Below are 17,024 nucleotides of genomic sequence, written 5' to 3' on the forward strand. Positions count from 1 at the left end.
GGAAATATAACACTATAACAATGCAAAGCCCAGAAAATGTTATACAGAAATAACCTTCCTACAAGTGACCATAGAATCTGGAATACTATCCAGGTTGCTAACAGCCAAGCAGAAAGATTTACATACAAGTTCTTATGAGCCCATACTGTGAAACAGGTGTAGGTGCTTAGTAGAACACGATGTCTAGGTGGAGCTACATTTGGAGGGGACCAATCAGAAGTGGAAGGCTCACAGTGTCCCTTGGAGTGGTGTGGGGTTGTGTGGTGTGGAGTGTTTTCAACATGTCCTATTTTTACATTTTATTTCTGTGAGCACCCACCATCATAATTCAAACCTACAGGGATTAAGAGCGGATTGGCTGGTGTCTAAACGCTGTTACTGCCAATAACAATAAAATGAACCCACTGCTCAGCAAAAGTGAGTGTATATGCAGTATGTTGTGTATTGCAATACAACGCAAAGATGTTTATCTTTTTGAAGATAGTGTGAATGTATATCTTTGCAAAGATAATGAAAATTATTTACATTTAAACAATTACTAGACCATTTTCTTGAGATTTTTCAAAGCATACAAATGATTATTCAGATTATTATTCTGTACACGTCTTTAAATTATTCTGAGAACTTTGGTCTTATTTATATGCAATTACTGTATTTTGTGTGCTGTTATACATTCCAAGAGGTATTATACTGGAACAAATCACACCAAGCGCATATACCAGCACACTAAACATGGTTAGACCAGAACACTAGACCAGCACACTAGACACACACACTAGACCAGCGCACTAGACCAGCACACTACAGCAGCACACTGCAGCAGCACACTAGAGCAGCACACTAGACACACACACTAGACCAGCACACTAGACCAGCACACTAGACACTAGACTAGTGTGCTGGTCTAGTGTGCTGCTTTAGTTTGCTGGTCTAGTGTGCTGCTCTAGTGTGCTGGTCTAGTGTGCTGCTGTAGTGTGCTGCTGGTCTAGTACACTAGAGCAGCACACAAGACCAGCACACAAGACCAGCACAATAGAGCAGCACACTAGAGCAGCACACAAGAACAGCAGACTAGAGCAGCACACTGGTCTATGAAACAGTGCAGCAATCCAGCTGAAGCAGTGTCCTAGTTATACTTACTAGGACCATGTGAAGTTCATTATGTGAATCACATCTTAAAGAACGTGGGAATTTCCCAGAGACTCTGTCGACACAGACAGTATTGTCTTTCTGAAGAACTAATTTAGTGAGTGATAGGAAGTATTTTAGTTCTCCTTATTCCTCGTCTGTAGGGGATAATTTCTCTGAATGAACGACAGAGGTGTAAGGAATGTAAGTAATACACAAAATATGTACTGTATGTATGTAGGTATGATGTACGTATGTATCAATAAATCATGGAAACACTGTATCGAGAATGAGTAACAAAAATTAAAAGAGGGAAAGAACAAACCAGATGTTGACGAGTCCCACACTTAGTCACTCTAGATCCAAATTTTCCGTTCTCCGTTTTCATGATCTAGGCAAATATTTTGTCCATTAATGTGTCTCTCTCTCTTTCTCTCTCTACAATAGCAAATTGCTAAAAGGAAATACCTCTCCCTCTTTTCTCTTGTCTCTCAAACACATGTACACACTGGCACAGGCGTGGCTCTTGATTAATGATTGGTGTGTATTTCTGGTGTCCACTCTCAGAATAGCCACCCCTTTGCCTGGAGACCAGGAGTTGGGCTCTCTACATATTTGCTGGGCCAGACAGGTTGTCTTAAATCTCTGCACCATTCATATTCTCCAGCGCTGGGGTTACTAGGAGCGTGAGGCACCTGATCAGGTAGGAGCCAGCAAGCACAGCTGGCCAGAACGGTCATCTGGACTCTACTCTGCATGAAACCATGAAACTGGTGTTTGTGACTGGACAGTAGGACATTTTTAACACAAAATTAAGATGAAATATGTTGTATTCAAAACCTGTGATGGAAAACACACTGCAACCATTTAAATTTAAGTAGCGAGATTGGGAAGAATTCGACTCAAATTTCTAATATGTCTTGGAATATTGAAATATTGCTGAAAATTTTTATTTACATGCCATTCTTCATATGTATCCAGTTACATACAGTATGTTTGATATCCAGTGCTTGCTCCTTTAGTTTTCAATGTGGCATACATGTTTATATTAAAAGTACAAAATAACATTTGACTGTGTATATAATTTTTATACCTAACTTGAAAACCATTTACAATGTGTTAGATATTCAAAGTAATATATATATATATATATATATATATATATATATATATATACTCTATATATACTCTATATATACTCTATATGCTATATGTGCTGGTGCCCTTTCTCCACTGTGGGTGTAGAACATTGAAATGAATAACTTTTGAAATCAATTACAGGTTGTCAGCCTTCCAACTGTATTCTTTATTTATTAAAATACATTTTTTACTGCTTGTAAGAAACTTTACTAGAAACATTGTTAGGAACTTTTAAATAATTAAGTCATGTTGAGACAGGAAATGTACTATCAGTTTTGTACACATATAAACAATGAAAGCAAGAACCACAAACCATGCCCAGACTCTCCCACTGTCTAGGGTGATGGGTTTCATACTTGTTACTTGTAAACGGTGTAGCTATAAGTTCAAGAGGCTGTATTGAAAGATGTCAAGGTGCTATTGAGTTTGTAGAGGGCTCGACCTTGCAGCTGAGCCCAGTGACAGACTACTGTCCATATAAATGGCTCCATCAGTTATGGGCTGTATCTCAGGATGCTCCTGGCAGAAGACAGGAGACAGGGATTTGCTATTCCCTATTCTCACACACCTTTCCCTGCACTTCTCTTCACACCCTTTCACTCTAGAATATTCACTCTCTCCCTCCCTCCCTCTCCCCCCACTTTCTGTCTGTCTGTCTTCTCTTACATGGGGCTCTATAGGTTTAGTTCCATCTTCGACTTATTGAAGTCTGGTCCAAATCACCCGACGCTGTTTGATCCACACTCTCCTGTTTTCTTGGTCTGAATCTATTTTCTTTCAGTCCTGTAATGAGACAGAAAGGCAGGACACTGGACATTTGTAGTATTGCTCCTTGGCTATCAGTCTGTTACCTCAGATGTCCGGAACATGGCCATTCTCGAGTGGCTCCTGTTATTAGATGGTAAAAAGCAAGTCTAGTCATTCATCTCTGCATGCTGAGGATTAAGATGCTGTGGAGGCTCTGGGTGTGGGTGTGGCTTAGGGAGGGTTCCTACTGTGCTTTTTACCAGCAAACAACACAATGCATACTACCCTGAGCCTGTTCACATCTGGGTTCATCTGGTGTTTCTTGAAAGCTGGGACTGGGTGGACAGGAGCTGTTGGCATTGTAGTAGGACCATAGGGCTCGTGCACAGTGGTTGTAGTAGGACCATAGGGCACGTGCACAGAGGTTGTAGTAGGACCATAGGGCACATGCACAGAGGTTGTAGTAGGACCATAGGGCACGTGGACAGAGGTTGTAGTAGGACCATAGGGCACATGCACAGAGGTTGTAGTAGGACCATAGGGCACATGCACAGAGGTTGTAGTAGGACCATAGGGCACATGCACAGAGGTTTTAGTAAGACCCAGAGGTGGGCATTCCAGGTTCAGAAAGTAAAAAGATTTTGCTGAGGCTTCTTGGATTGTGTTGATTCCACTAATTGTATCTCGCTTACACTAATTAGAAAATTCAGCAAGCTTGAGTAAAATCCTGGGATGGACTTTTACTTTCTGAACCTACAATGCCCATCTCTGGTAGGACCATAGGGCACGTGCACAGGAGTGGTTGTAGGACCATAGGGTACATGCACAGAAGTGGTGGTAGGACCATAGGGCACGTGCAATGTGAGCCAGGCTGAACTTAGGGAGCCAAACTCGCTGCTCCTGTCAACAAGAAGCAGGAAAGGGCACCACGTGTAGCCTGCCCAAGACTGTGATTCCATCAATGGTAATCAGACACGATGTACAGTGCAAATGGAAGGAATACAAATCTGTGAACTTTGAGGAATCTGTCCATGGAGTGTTTTGGTTGGAGGGAACATGTAGAACATACAAAAGTTTATCCAACATTAAATTATTTTAGTGGCTTTTTAGTATACTTAAAGGAGAACATGTTGAGTCTGCAGTATTTGAAATCTCCATTATGAAATAATGTCCAAGGGTTAAGCTGGGTTAGAAACAATGCTTTAAAAGCTATTACAACTTTAATGTGTTTTCATGGTGCAGAGGGGTCATATTTGTCTACTCTTAATAGGACTCATTAGATTTTTTTCAAATCCATGTTTGGTTCTCGTTCACTGTGTTAATGCTAATGGCTCCAGACTGTGGAGGATAGTTCCACTAGAGGTCAGTTAGCTGGGTCCACTTGCACAGTTGTTTTGTTGACAAGGGCCCAATGGCTGTCCAGCAGTTCCAGGAATGTGCATGTTCATTTATTCTAATGGCCAATTAGCCCTAGTGAATCATGCGATGTGCTCTTTCTCCTTGTAAGTGACATTCTACTCCAATGTGTGACCACATGGTACATCTGTCTTTAGGGCCAGAGAGGTTTAGGGAGGTTTTATCTGTTTCTCACTCATGGAGGACCCATGCCTAACTATGAGACATTATTCTGTCCCAATAGGTAATAAGCACCTAAGAATCCCAAGTCTGCTCCTTGAAAGATATTATACAACCCCATCACAATCAACCTGATTCAGAATGTCTTCATAAAGACCTGTATTAGCTGCATTAGTTGTATTAGTTGTATTTGAGCATGAATTGAACTCTAGGAGCAAGGTTTGGCAAACTGTTCAATATTGCATATATATACTACAGTCCCTGAAGTGTCTATCAGCCTACAATGGTAGTGTTATTTAATGGCTGTCAGCACTAAAGCGATAGAATACAATTACACAGCTCAACTTTCCATTGGACATATTTGTATATTGAAATACTATGATTCTATGGATTTTCAGGCCACTGGGATCCAGATGAGACTCTTCAGTGTTAACATGCTCCACACCAAGCAGAGAACACCCTGCTAGCATGATGCTTAGCATACCCCACCCACACTCTCATACATACATCATACATCCACCTGTTATCCTCACTGACTGAACAAGACAAACACACCAGTAGTAATGCATTCAGAATACCAGTGAGAAGCCCTAGGGTCCACACAGGGCCCTCAGGGGACTGCAGAGCACTTATTTGTCAAATCTCACTTCATTCACTAGTGGTCTTGACCATAATTACTAGCGTCAAGTGTGCTAGTGATGCAGTGGAGAAACAAAGGGGAGGTATAACATGAAGCCTCTAAGGTAATCGGCAGGTATCAGGACTTTATCAAATCAATTGTGTAATTTTCTTCAAGACTATTAGTTGTCTTCTTTACTGAAATATGAGGCTTTGTAAGACATCCTCCGCAGTCTTGCTAAAAAGCATAATTCATATAAAAGTGGTGTTACTGGCAATCACAGTCTCTCACAAGTGATGCTTGATCAGATCTCTGGCAGATTGATCTACAGGTGTCTGCATGCGCAGCACACACCCTAAGACCACCAGCTTTTCCCAAAGCTTTATTATCATGGGTTATGGCTACAGCCCACCGAGGAGCTAGTCACAGCCAGTCTTTTATTGTCATTACCTTAACGTGATTCACTGCTGTAACAATGAAACAGAATGACGCAATTCGCCTGATCTGTGTGTGTGTCTTTCTGAGTATGTGTGTCCAGGACAGCAGGTTCATTCTGAGGTAGGTGCTGAGGTGACTCAAGACTCTCTGAAGAAGCCACATGGATTTGCATTATTGTCGCATGCTCCACCGATCAGCAATGCATTTCAAAGGCATCTGTGAGAATGCATATGTGTGGGTGGAATTCTTTATTTTTGCCTAAAGACAACAATTAGACTGACAAACACCCACATAATCACACTTAAACTTCTACACTCATTGGTGAGGTTGGAAGGAAAAAATATTGCATGGAGCTCGCAGGGCTTTACTGATGCTGTGTGTCTTAACGTCAGTGATCAGGTTTATGAAACTCTCCGGTACCTGGTGCCGAGACTTTGTGGTTGTCCTTGTCACATGTAAAGACAGCATTCCCCCGATGAAAAAGTCAACTCTTTTTATGCACATTTTCGTCACTTCATCACTTCATCAGTGCTGGTCTTGTTCCTTTAACCTCCCTGACACCTCCCTGATGTTGTACTGAGATATGAAATTCACATGCTGTCAGAGCCAATGCATATAGCAAAAAGGTCCTTTAAAAAGTGCTCAGGGTTCACTTTGACATCTATATTATTTAATTTACTGCTGGTAACCGTAATCTACATGCCTTGCTATATATTTGGATCCACATATTTTTTCTGTTTCATCCACAGGCACTGACAACTCTCAGATCTGTATTGGACAAGGTCTATAGACACTGGTTCATTCACTCAGAGAAACCAGTTTAGATCACAGCCCAGAGCTACTTAAAAAAACGCTGTGGAAAGTGAACAAGTAGACCTTCCACAAACAGAAAGAAAGCACTGTGCTGATGCTTGTCCCACAGTGATGTCTGGAATTAATCTGCTGCCCATAATTGTTGTATATTTTCTGAGGAAATTGTGAAAGACGAATGGAAGGAATCTCAATCTGCAATTGTTCCTTCTTTTTGTTTTGCACACTAGTACAACATTGATGTTAATATTGGCCCCTTCGTCACACTGCTTTTGGGTATTCCTGGGTCCCTAGTTAGTGTTGCCATCTTCTGTTCAGAGAGGACACAATCTCTGCACTGGATACTGCATGAGCAAACACTGAGAACTGTATGAGTAAAAAAAACTAAAAATACGTAAAGTATAGAAAGATTAGGTTTTGCCCAAGTTGAACTCAGTGACTCTGCTCGTCACCGTCTGTGGTGAGGACGTGTGAGACAGCAGTGAGAGGGGAGTGTCTGATCTCCACCTGCATGGATGTGGGGGTTAAATGGGAAATCGCCGTAGTTACAGCTCCAAGCAGCAGAGTGCTGCCTGCCAGCTATGGCATCGTTAAAAGAGCAGATCTATTTCCTGACCTTTTCAGAGCTTGGACGTTGAAGCTAGGAGAGGCCTGAGACAGGTCAGAAAGCTTTAAATTAGATGTTGAGATGCAATCAGGAGTTCAGGACAGCCCACTGAGCTGAAAAAGCAATAATCATGTTACCTTTACACAGTAATGGGTGCACACATGTTGAGATGTTAGTGCACTGGTAACACTGATTATAATGGCAGACAGTTATTAGACAGCCTGCTATATATTAATAATTTATTGTATATTTTTCCTATTTACCACTGACTTTCACTGGCTAAAACAAATATTTTTCTTCAGCCCTGTTATGGTAGCCATCATTTTCATTAATTGTGCAATGCATCGTCTGTAGCCTCCCAGGAACATATTTCTCATTCATGGGAGGGTAAGTTCTGCTAAATCGGAGGCTGCATGTGTGCACTCTCTGCATGCCAGGGGACACTTGCCTGTCACTGGCCATCAATCTCCATGTGTCCTCAGTGGGCCCTAAAAAGGATCTACCAGCGTTTTCTTAATCCTAATTTTCACTAGTGATATTAAAACTCCAATTCCTTTACTGTAGGAATAGAGAGTCATGCTTTACTACTGACTCATGGGCCGTAACTACACACGTGCTGAGACGTCACAGCTATACATGCCTTTCTAAACGTGTCGAGTTTCAAAACAATCGAATTACAGCAAAATGGCGAAGTCAATGCAGGGTTGTGTGGAAGGCCTTTAACATTTCATCGATACAGCACATGTGTTTTCCCTGGGGAGCATTGCATGCTTAGTGAATGATGTCATACCCTTAATCTGGTGGTGATTTTAGGAGGCAAATCATCCATGAGCATTCTGCATTACGCAAACACCCTTCTTTTCTTTCTTTCTTTCTCTTGCCCTGTTTCATTCTTTCTCTTTCTGTACAGAAAAAAATGTAATGTAAAAAAATTGACTGAATGGACCACAGAGAAGCTCACTCCCTATCTCTCCTACAGCAAAGACCCATAGAGCATAATGCATGGGCATATTTGCAGCACGGTGACTCATCTGGCATATCTCCATCCACATTCCTTGCATACAGACTAGGAAGACAGTCTTGGACTGTGAGGATTTAACCTCTTAACCATGTAATAATACGCATGAGTAGTTTTACTGTCTCTTACAACGGAGTAGGACAGAGAAAGAGACGGGGGAGGGGTGGAAAGCAAACACCCATTGTAGACTTCTCTCAACACCCAGAGAGGTGTTTCTCCCCATGGGTCACGCTCTAGCTCTCTCGCGCGCGCACACACACACACACACACACACACACACACACACACACACACACACACACACACACACACGTGAAAATGTTGTAGGTATAGTTCCTAATCATGTTTCTGGCCAATTATTCTGCACATCTGGAGAAGGCTGATAAATACTTGGGATGTTTCATTTGCTACGATCAGTGTAAGCTACAGGTTGTGAAATTAAGGTCTATTTTTTAAAATCTATTATACTGTTCTATTATAACAGCCCCTGGGAGTGATTGTTTCATGTAAATGTGGAACCATACATTGTTACAATGATGTTAATTCATATGGCAAAGCCCTTCGTTAAGTTTGTGGGTGTTTTTTTTCGTAAGCATATTGTAAGACTTTTCAGAAAAGTTGTTTAGCGTCCACAGCAGCAGGAAGTTCCGCACCGACAGCCCCTGTCCAGACGGACAGTCTTCCCCGCCACACACAGGGCAGGTTGTGCTGCCTCTGCTAAAAGCAGCACAGTTCTCTGACCTTGTTCAAAAAGCCTGCACGGTAAGGATACAATATGGAGAAGCAATATTGACCAGACGTGCTGAGTTTCTACAGGCCTATAAACATTTTTAATTGCTTCAGGTATTGCAGGAACTCAAGGACTCTTACGTCAAGGATGTACTGACTACTTGTTATTTTTTCATGTAATATTTATACAACTTTGGCACAACTATATAAATATTTATAGACTTCTGAATTCCTCCTGGCTCATTTAGCATATTTGTCAAATGTAAAAGTTTTGTCATTCTGATTGGGGTGCAAAGTACTAAGTATTGCACATACTGCACACAAGCCTTGTTTAAAATGTCTTGGATATTTGTAGTGACCATAGTGACCATCAGGTGCCTCCTTGCGATCAGGTCTTGAGATGATATCAACACGATGAGATCATGTGGATGATGCAATGATATTACTGCATCGCTGTATCGTACGTTCTATAGGCTAATATTCTGATTTAAATATTGCTTTCCTAATCCGATAAAAAAATAATAAATACCCAAATCAATAATTTAGGTCGTTACTTTTTCTAAAATTGACGTTTCGTGTATGGAGTTCCCGTTTCCTCATAGAAATATACTTTACTGGAACTAATTATATAACTTGTGAGGGGTAATTAATCTTAAGAGCTCATAAACTTAAATCCAAATGTAACTAGTTTATATTTTACACCCGAGTTTATTTGTGATGGTGGCGCTGGTGTGACGAAGCTACCTCAGCGGTGATGATGCCACTCCCTCCGAACCACGCTGAGGAGTTCGTGGACCAGCAGGCTCATCCCGGCGATACGGCGGACCACAACACCCGCTGACCCAAAGTGGGCTTCATCACAGAAATACTGTTTACTAGCGTTCTCAGGCGGAATTTCCGCTCCATTTTTGAAATAAGTTATCTTGGAAGACAAGCTGACCGTAAATGAAAAAAGGGAAACTTCGGTGTCCTTTGTTGTAGTTTAACTTGACTGGTAAAGTCTTGGCGAAGGTGTTCTGAAAGCGCTTGGCTGGAAGTGAAAGGGACGAACTAGGCGGTAAGTGCGATGAGATTAATGCGGTTTTTTCCTCGTTCTCCAAGGACTCATTAATGCTGTCTGCTCTCAGTCAGTTTGTTATTTTTCTCTTTATCTGGGTTTAGTCGTTATCTGCTGTTATTAACCATGTCATGTCAGCATTACTACATGATTATAATACCATTACTCGAGTGTTTTATCCCACTATGTACCTTCTCCTTCTGCGCCAGACAGGCAGTATTGCTCTGCGTGTCTTCCCGATGTAGTTTCAAGTGAAGGTGCCGGGAAAGTCAGAATTTCCTTCACCATGGCGCAAATTAATAGCGAGTCCGATTTGTGACCGGTGAGTCACCGCTACCTTGGTGGGGCAGTTTCCTCACTCAGTAATCTGGGGTATGGGGAGATTTTATCGCAGCAGCCATGACTTTTGACGTGACCTCATCCTGAAAGGTTGTCTGATTGTTTGATTTAGCTGTCAAAATACTGTTTAACAAATACGTATTCGGAAAAAAACATCAAGTTGAGCCACAAAAAACTTTATTAATTTATGCTGGAGCTATTCAAAGCCACATGAAGCATTATGTTGTTGTGAAATGGAACATCATCCTTGTTTTGATGAGCAATACAAATGAATATTTAGCATGAGTATGTTTTTTTGCTCCAAGAACGTACCTGGAAATAATGCTCAAATGGAGAGTGTGGCCACTTGTTTGTTATCAATATTCATTGTGTTTAATACTGCACACAGTTACACATTCAGTGTCAAGAGAATTTGTGCTGCTCCAGAGAGGACATGACAGATGGAGGTCCACAACCATGTTTTTGTTTCAAATGAATAATGAATAAACAGATTGGATACGTCCCACGGAAGTTACATTTATTTCATGAAAGGGCTGAACTTTTCAGAGGAATTTAACCTCAGTTTGTAACAGTACATATCAAAATTTGCCTTCAGGTAGTGTTATGTTGCAACATGTTATACCTTGCACAACTGTGTGGGTTACAATGTCAGGAAGTGCCAATGCTAGAACATGGTCATTTATTACCCTGGGCAAACCTGTCTCTGTGCCCTTAGACAAACGGTATTCTGCACTGGTAATATAAATTTGTTCTATAGCTTATATCTCAAATTCACAGAAGCAGTAAATTCAGTCACTGGCTTGAGTTTAAGGAGAGATCGTTTATCTGCTCTGATGGTTGAGGGCAGTTGTTTGAAACAAAACAAATGGGTTTGTTATTGTAGTTGAATGCCAGCGTCTGGATCTAGAATGAGAGGCTCATTATTGTCTAATGCCGTAAACAAAGCACACCACTGCTTGAGCGTACTGAATAGTTGCTGTGATGAAATTCACTGCTGAGGAGTAAAGAACTGAAACAAAAGTTTGTTCTCCATGAGTGAATGATGCTACTTACACTCTTTCCCACAGTGGAGAAAAAAGCATTTGTGAAATCCTCTAAGTTTTGATTGACTTGGCTGTAACCTGTGAAAGAGGCTTTTCTGATAGACTTCTTTTTTTCCTCCACCATCTGCAGGTCACCTCCCTCTACATCAACAATACAAGAAATGGTTCTGTTTTAGGAATACCACAATGTAAGTATGTAGTATTATTCAGAGATGCAGTTTTCAGCTACAGGGCTTGGGTCAAACTGTGCAGAACAATTTAGTTTTCTGCAGTCTTGCATACCTGATCCTACTTATCAGCTAATTACCAAGTGTTTAATGAGTGTTCTAGAGTATGCAAAGTCTTGAATCTGCAGGGCAGTGGGGCTGTTGGACCGAAGTTGAAAACAAACATGGCTAGAAAGCATTATGACTAACAAATATAACTATGCTGAGTTGTCAGGTAATGAGGCACACCTGCCTGGTGCTGTGTTGTCACTCGTTTGGCACGTAAATGTGGATTCTACAGTAAACAGCCCTTTCCACCTCAAGCATGGGGTTAAGACCCAGGGGCTGCACAGGCCACTGAATGTAATTTTCTTTGGACTGTTGATTGATGATGCATGCCTTGTGATGTGCATTTTCACACTGGACATGTCCGTATGAGTGAAGACAAACTAACAATGAAGGGATGAACCTTAACCTTAACCCAGTTGATATGTGTAGTTATGCTGCAATTTTCAGGTATTCTTTACTGGGCCTCGGGGACACTAATATGTACCAGGAAGTCTAACACTAGCATTCTGCATAAGAAACCGAATTTCCCCTCTGTCCAGAAGTCCGGCTTTGGTGCCCTTCTGCTTGCTGGTGCTTTCTTGTTCTTTGCCGATGACCCTGGCTCAGGACAGAACCTGATAAGTGATGAGTAGATAGGAAGTTCTGCACATTGTGGTGAATTTGGGTTTGATTCCGCTGGTTGTGTTTGCTCATCCAAACTCTGACATTCTACTATAATTACTTTGATCTTTAAGTCGTTTTCATCCACAGGATGCTGAGCGCTTGTAAAAAATTAACTAAAATAAAAAAGTCAACAAAATAAACAAATAAATAAATAATACAATAGAATTTATTCGTTTAGTTTTTGCCTTTTATTTTTTGCACCATTCCACGGTTGTTTGTGAGACCCAAGAACACCTGCCGTACAGGAGAACGTAGAACCGATGTGTTAAGTGAAAACTATCATGTCTTATTCATAGTCATGGTTTTTCCTGTCACAACACTCAGCTGAACACTGATAACGAAAACACTAAAATGCCAGATTTAGACCACACTCCACATACCTGTCATGTTTGACTAGTTAAAATGTACCTTTTGTGTGAAAATTATGGGGTATCTAATATACCGGAAAATCAGTGGATATATTAATCATGTAAGTAAATATGTCTATTCTGTCTTATAGAGGTTAATTTTTGCTTGAAGCCACTAGTGAAATCCGAGACGTGCTGAAACAGTGTTTCAGAAACCCTAGGACTGATGCAGAGTTTACAAACACAGAGCAGGATGAGGTGACTGCAGCGGTTACCATAAAAAAGTATTATTATAAGTTTATTCTAAGTATGTTTATAAGTGTACATATTATTTGCTCATCTGTGTCTGTGAATCTGTACAAATATTTAATCATGATGTGTGTAGACCTTCTGCCTGTGTGTGTGTGTGTGTGTGTGTGTGTGTGTGTGTGTGTGTGATGAGTCAGGTTTCATGGCTAGGCTGTTTTCTCTGTTCTCTTTAAACGAATATGTCTGAAATGAGGGTCATTAGCCCAAAAGCCCAAGCTGTTTCACTGCGTGGGGGTCAAGCCGTTACCTCTGCAGCAGTAAACCTCCTTCAGAGGCCCCCTGGTTTAGGATCGTGCGGATGTGATTCATGTGAGCGCCAGGAAGCGCGTCGTCGGACTGTGCAGTAGGTTTGGCCTGTGGACTGACTGCTTACGGCCAGATCAGTCAGGGTTTAATGGAGCGTTGGAACTCTGCAGCTTGCAGAGTGACTAAAGGGGTGACTGAGCGTGGTCCCAATGTGTGGACGCCAGTGCATTACCTCCCCCAGCGCCACAAACAAGAGACTGACTCACACCTGCAGTCGTTTAACAGATGCCATCTCTCCTCTCCAGGATTTTCTGTGTGATGCTGGCACTCATTGTGAATCTCATCATTGCTTTACATGGTGAGTGTCTGCCACAATTCAGGCTTTTCTTACATAGCATGGACATCACGCCACTGACATCATACTGCTCTCTCTCGCTCTCTGTCTCTCTCCCTTCGTCTCTGCCTCTGTCTCTCTCTCTCTCTCTGCCTCTCTCTCTCTCTTTTCTGACGAGTGGTGTGGGCACAAGCAAAGTGCTGCAAACCCTCAAACTGTCAGCTACCCCTCCTTCGAGCCGTGTTAATATTAGATAGGGATGAGAGGGGGCTGGAGGGAGGGAGGGAGGGAGAGAGGGAGGGAGGGATGGAGAGAGGGAGGGAGGGAGGCGATGCAGGAGTGTTACACCCACATGCCTTTAGTTACAGTCAAGCAAAGATTCTGGTTCTTTATAGAACTCTTTGTAGTTTTTTAGCATTTATAAACATGTGCTGACTGTTCTGTGGGACCTTACCCAAGCATGTCTGTTCCAGGTGAAGCAGCTCTGAGTCCCATAGGTGTCTGGCCTGGTGAGTATCAGGGCTTTGAGTGGAGAGCACTGCTGTGCTGTGAGCTGGCTTCATTCGGCCCCGGGCCCCAGGGTGAGGCGAGTGGGGTCGGTCCCGACTTCAAGGCACAGAATCACAGCTTCAGTCACAGCAGCAGGGGCCTCCCGCCAAATCAGTGCCACATCCACAACTACACAAATGGCGAGGAAGATTCCAGTGAATCACAAGGTTGGTGTTAGTTACACAGGCACATAGGTTTCTTTTTTCATGCAGTTCATTTGTTTGATAAGTGAGAGTGTGATGATACACACATTTTTAGCTCTGATAAGATGACTGATTATAAAATCAAGATTTTCTATATTTTTATAGTTAAGTCTTGTTTTTTAGGGCAGTCTTGTTTTTTATATTCTACATGTTATGGTATGATGCAGAAGAATATAAATTGTATTTCAAAGCAAAACATTGCAAAAGTATTATATCCATAATAAAAAAAAGTGATCTTATGCAAAGATATGAAGTAGGAGTATCAATTTTAAATTTTGTTAAATTATTCAGATTTTTCCATTGTTTTTTTTATTGGTACACCTTTAATGTTGATTTACATGTGAAGGACTATCAGATCTGAAGTAACGTGTAGCGTATTCTGAGTGTTTGCTAATGGAATCCAAATTGAATCAGAAAATAGGTCAATACTGGGAATGAAGATTTAATCATCCAATCAATTGGCAGTGTTGATTGTGCATGTTAATCAGCTCTCATTAATCACCCTATTCTGGCCTTTAGGACAACAATTAGAAGCAAATAATTGAATAGCATGCAAAAAAATGTTAGTGCTTGTTATCCCATTTCATTTAAAAGAGGAAACCCCTCTGCATATTGAGTGGTGGTGCATGTTGGGGGGGCGGGGGGGGGGGGGGGGTCACAGCTGTTCCCACAGTGGCCTGGCCGTTCCGGGCTGCAGTCTCCTCCTGGCCGGAGCATGCCTGATTCCACCTGTGGGATTGGCTGAGATCACAGACCAGATCCTGGTTGTTTTGAATTAAAACTGGCACCACGCCAGCCATTGGCCGATAAGACTGCATCTTATCCATGAAAACAGCCATGACGAACTGGCAGTGACTGCCTTCCGAGAGTTTTATCAGAAGCAAATCTAAAGCTTCTCTATTGCTAAGGATATATGAAACAGTTTACATTGCCATTCTCTGAACAGGACATTCACTTTTTTTTACTTAATTTTATATTTTTCTTCAAAGTTTTACCATTGTTTCCATATATTTGTACACACACTGTAACGAGGGATTGTCTTGATAGTCCTAATTAAACTGCACTAGCTGTAAGTGTTGCTAATTTCCATGGACCTTCTCACTGAATGAAGAGACTTAATGAAAGTGTTGTACTGCATCTCCCTCCAGCAGACTGCCTGGACATCCTGTGCTGGCTTGAAGACAAACAAGCTAATATGATTTGTTACATAAAGCACCACAGAGTGGCTGCCACCTCTACCAGTCATCTCACTGTTAGCCTTCAAGCTGTGCCGTGAGTCTCCTCTCTCTCCACATTTCCCATAGGCACTTTTACGCTGCTAGGCTGGCACACTGGACTAGTGTATTCGTGTCTGTGCACATCTGTGTATAATTGTGCTGCGCACACCTGTCCACACTAAGGACTGGCGAAGAAAGGATTCTGTAGCAGCACCTGTAATCAGCAACACACCTGTTTGTGTCTTCTTTTTGATTTACTGTTTGAGTATTATCACTATTAATGGTATTTTCTTCTTGCATATTCAAAGCAGCAAACCCAAAAAGACACAAAGTAAAAGGTCAAAACAGCACTAGGATTTTCAAAAAAGACTAGTTTCCCTACTGACACCATAATTAGTGCCTCTTTATATGAGATTCAAACTGATATACCGTGGGTTGTTTCCAACCCCACGGTCGAATTAATTGTTATTCATTTCAGGTAAATTCATTTCAGGTAAATTATTTCTGTGACTTATTTGGGTTGTTTTTACTATATTTAGCTGTTTGATCAGAACAAGGGGGAAAAAACTCAATAAATGTAAAACAGTCGACCTTTAATTAAGGTAACCCATATGAATCAAAGCAGACAGTTATATTGACAGATTGAACTGTTAACAGTTTTTATAATTAAAATTTGGGGATTATGTTTGGAATATATTTATTTGCATATTTACATATTTTTCTAATTCTAACAGAACCTCATCACGTTGGATGTCCTCCAACCTGTGTCTGTGATATACCATTTAATATATTTAGAGGTTGTGTTGTGTTGTTTCATGGTGATGCTTCGTTTTTGTTCCAGAATGGACTTGGACCCACAGGCAATGGGCCCCTCTCCTCTGGCCTGGTGCACCGGTCATGGGGCCATCACGTGTTCTGTGGCCCTTCACACCAGTGACGTTTCCGTCTCCCTTCTTGTCAGTGGTTCTCTGAATGGACGTTCTCTCTTGGCTCCAGACTTGCGCATCAGCACCCATCTGCTGTGTAAGTAACATTCATATTTAAGTCTTAAAATCCTGTCCTGATGATTTTTGGTTCTTTTTATTAGGAGCTGTTGGGAGATCAGCAGTTCTCGGTTATTTATACTTGTGCAGGTTGGTGTCTGTCAGATCCTAGATCAGATTCTAGTGCTCTGCTCATTAGGTGATGTTCCTCTGTTGAAAACTCTCCTTCTTTCCATCTTTTCTCTCAGCACTTCTATTTACTCTGATCCTCTGTCTCAGTCTGAATATTTTTGATTTTGTTTTTCGTTACCTATTATTGCTTTCGTTCCTCTGTAAAGCATCCTTCGGTTTTGAGAAAGGCTCTATAGACATGTAGCTTATTATTATTATTAATACCTATGACTGTATTTTATACATAATTACATCAGAATCAGAATCAATAGGTTTGGAGGTGTATGGATTTGGTAATGGCAGTGTAACAGTGCCCCGACTGTGGCTTTCTTCAGCTGCCACAGGAGGTACATCCTGTACCTTCTTCATGACAGAGTCGACGTTCTGCTCCCACTTGAGGTCATTGGTGACGATGGTGCCCAGTGATGATGGTGCTGATATTAAAGTTGGTCTTCGTTCATGTGCCACCCATGTCGA

At 41.5% G+C, this 17,024-nt stretch overlaps 1 protein-coding gene across 3 annotated transcripts in view; it reads left to right on the plus strand.

Moving 5' to 3' along the window:
* Window positions 1-1,732: 1,732 nt before the first annotated feature.
* Window positions 1,733-17,024, plus strand: part of lepr (leptin receptor) — a 37,014-nt gene continuing 21,722 nt past the window's right edge. Inside the window, exons 1-6 of one of the 3 annotated variants that reach the window (XM_077014950.1) lie at window positions 1,733-1,831; window positions 11,381-11,438; window positions 13,396-13,448; window positions 13,898-14,140; window positions 15,325-15,448; window positions 16,235-16,416. In XM_077014950.1, the coding sequence (XP_076871065.1) occupies window positions 11,437-11,438; window positions 13,396-13,448; window positions 13,898-14,140; window positions 15,325-15,448; window positions 16,235-16,416 (604 nt within the window). In that variant the 5' untranslated portion in view covers window positions 1,733-1,831; window positions 11,381-11,436. Of the gene's footprint in view, window positions 1,832-9,577; window positions 9,869-11,380; window positions 11,439-13,395; window positions 13,449-13,897; window positions 14,141-15,324; window positions 15,449-16,234; window positions 16,417-17,024 lie in introns of those variants that run through there. The other 2 variants (XM_077014949.1, XM_077014951.1) reach the window with 2 other exon arrangements.

The sequence above is a fragment of the Brachyhypopomus gauderio genome, chromosome 8 (assembly GCF_052324685.1).
Source record: "Brachyhypopomus gauderio isolate BG-103 chromosome 8, BGAUD_0.2, whole genome shotgun sequence".
Lineage (NCBI taxonomy): Eukaryota > Metazoa > Chordata > Actinopteri > Gymnotiformes > Hypopomidae > Brachyhypopomus > Brachyhypopomus gauderio.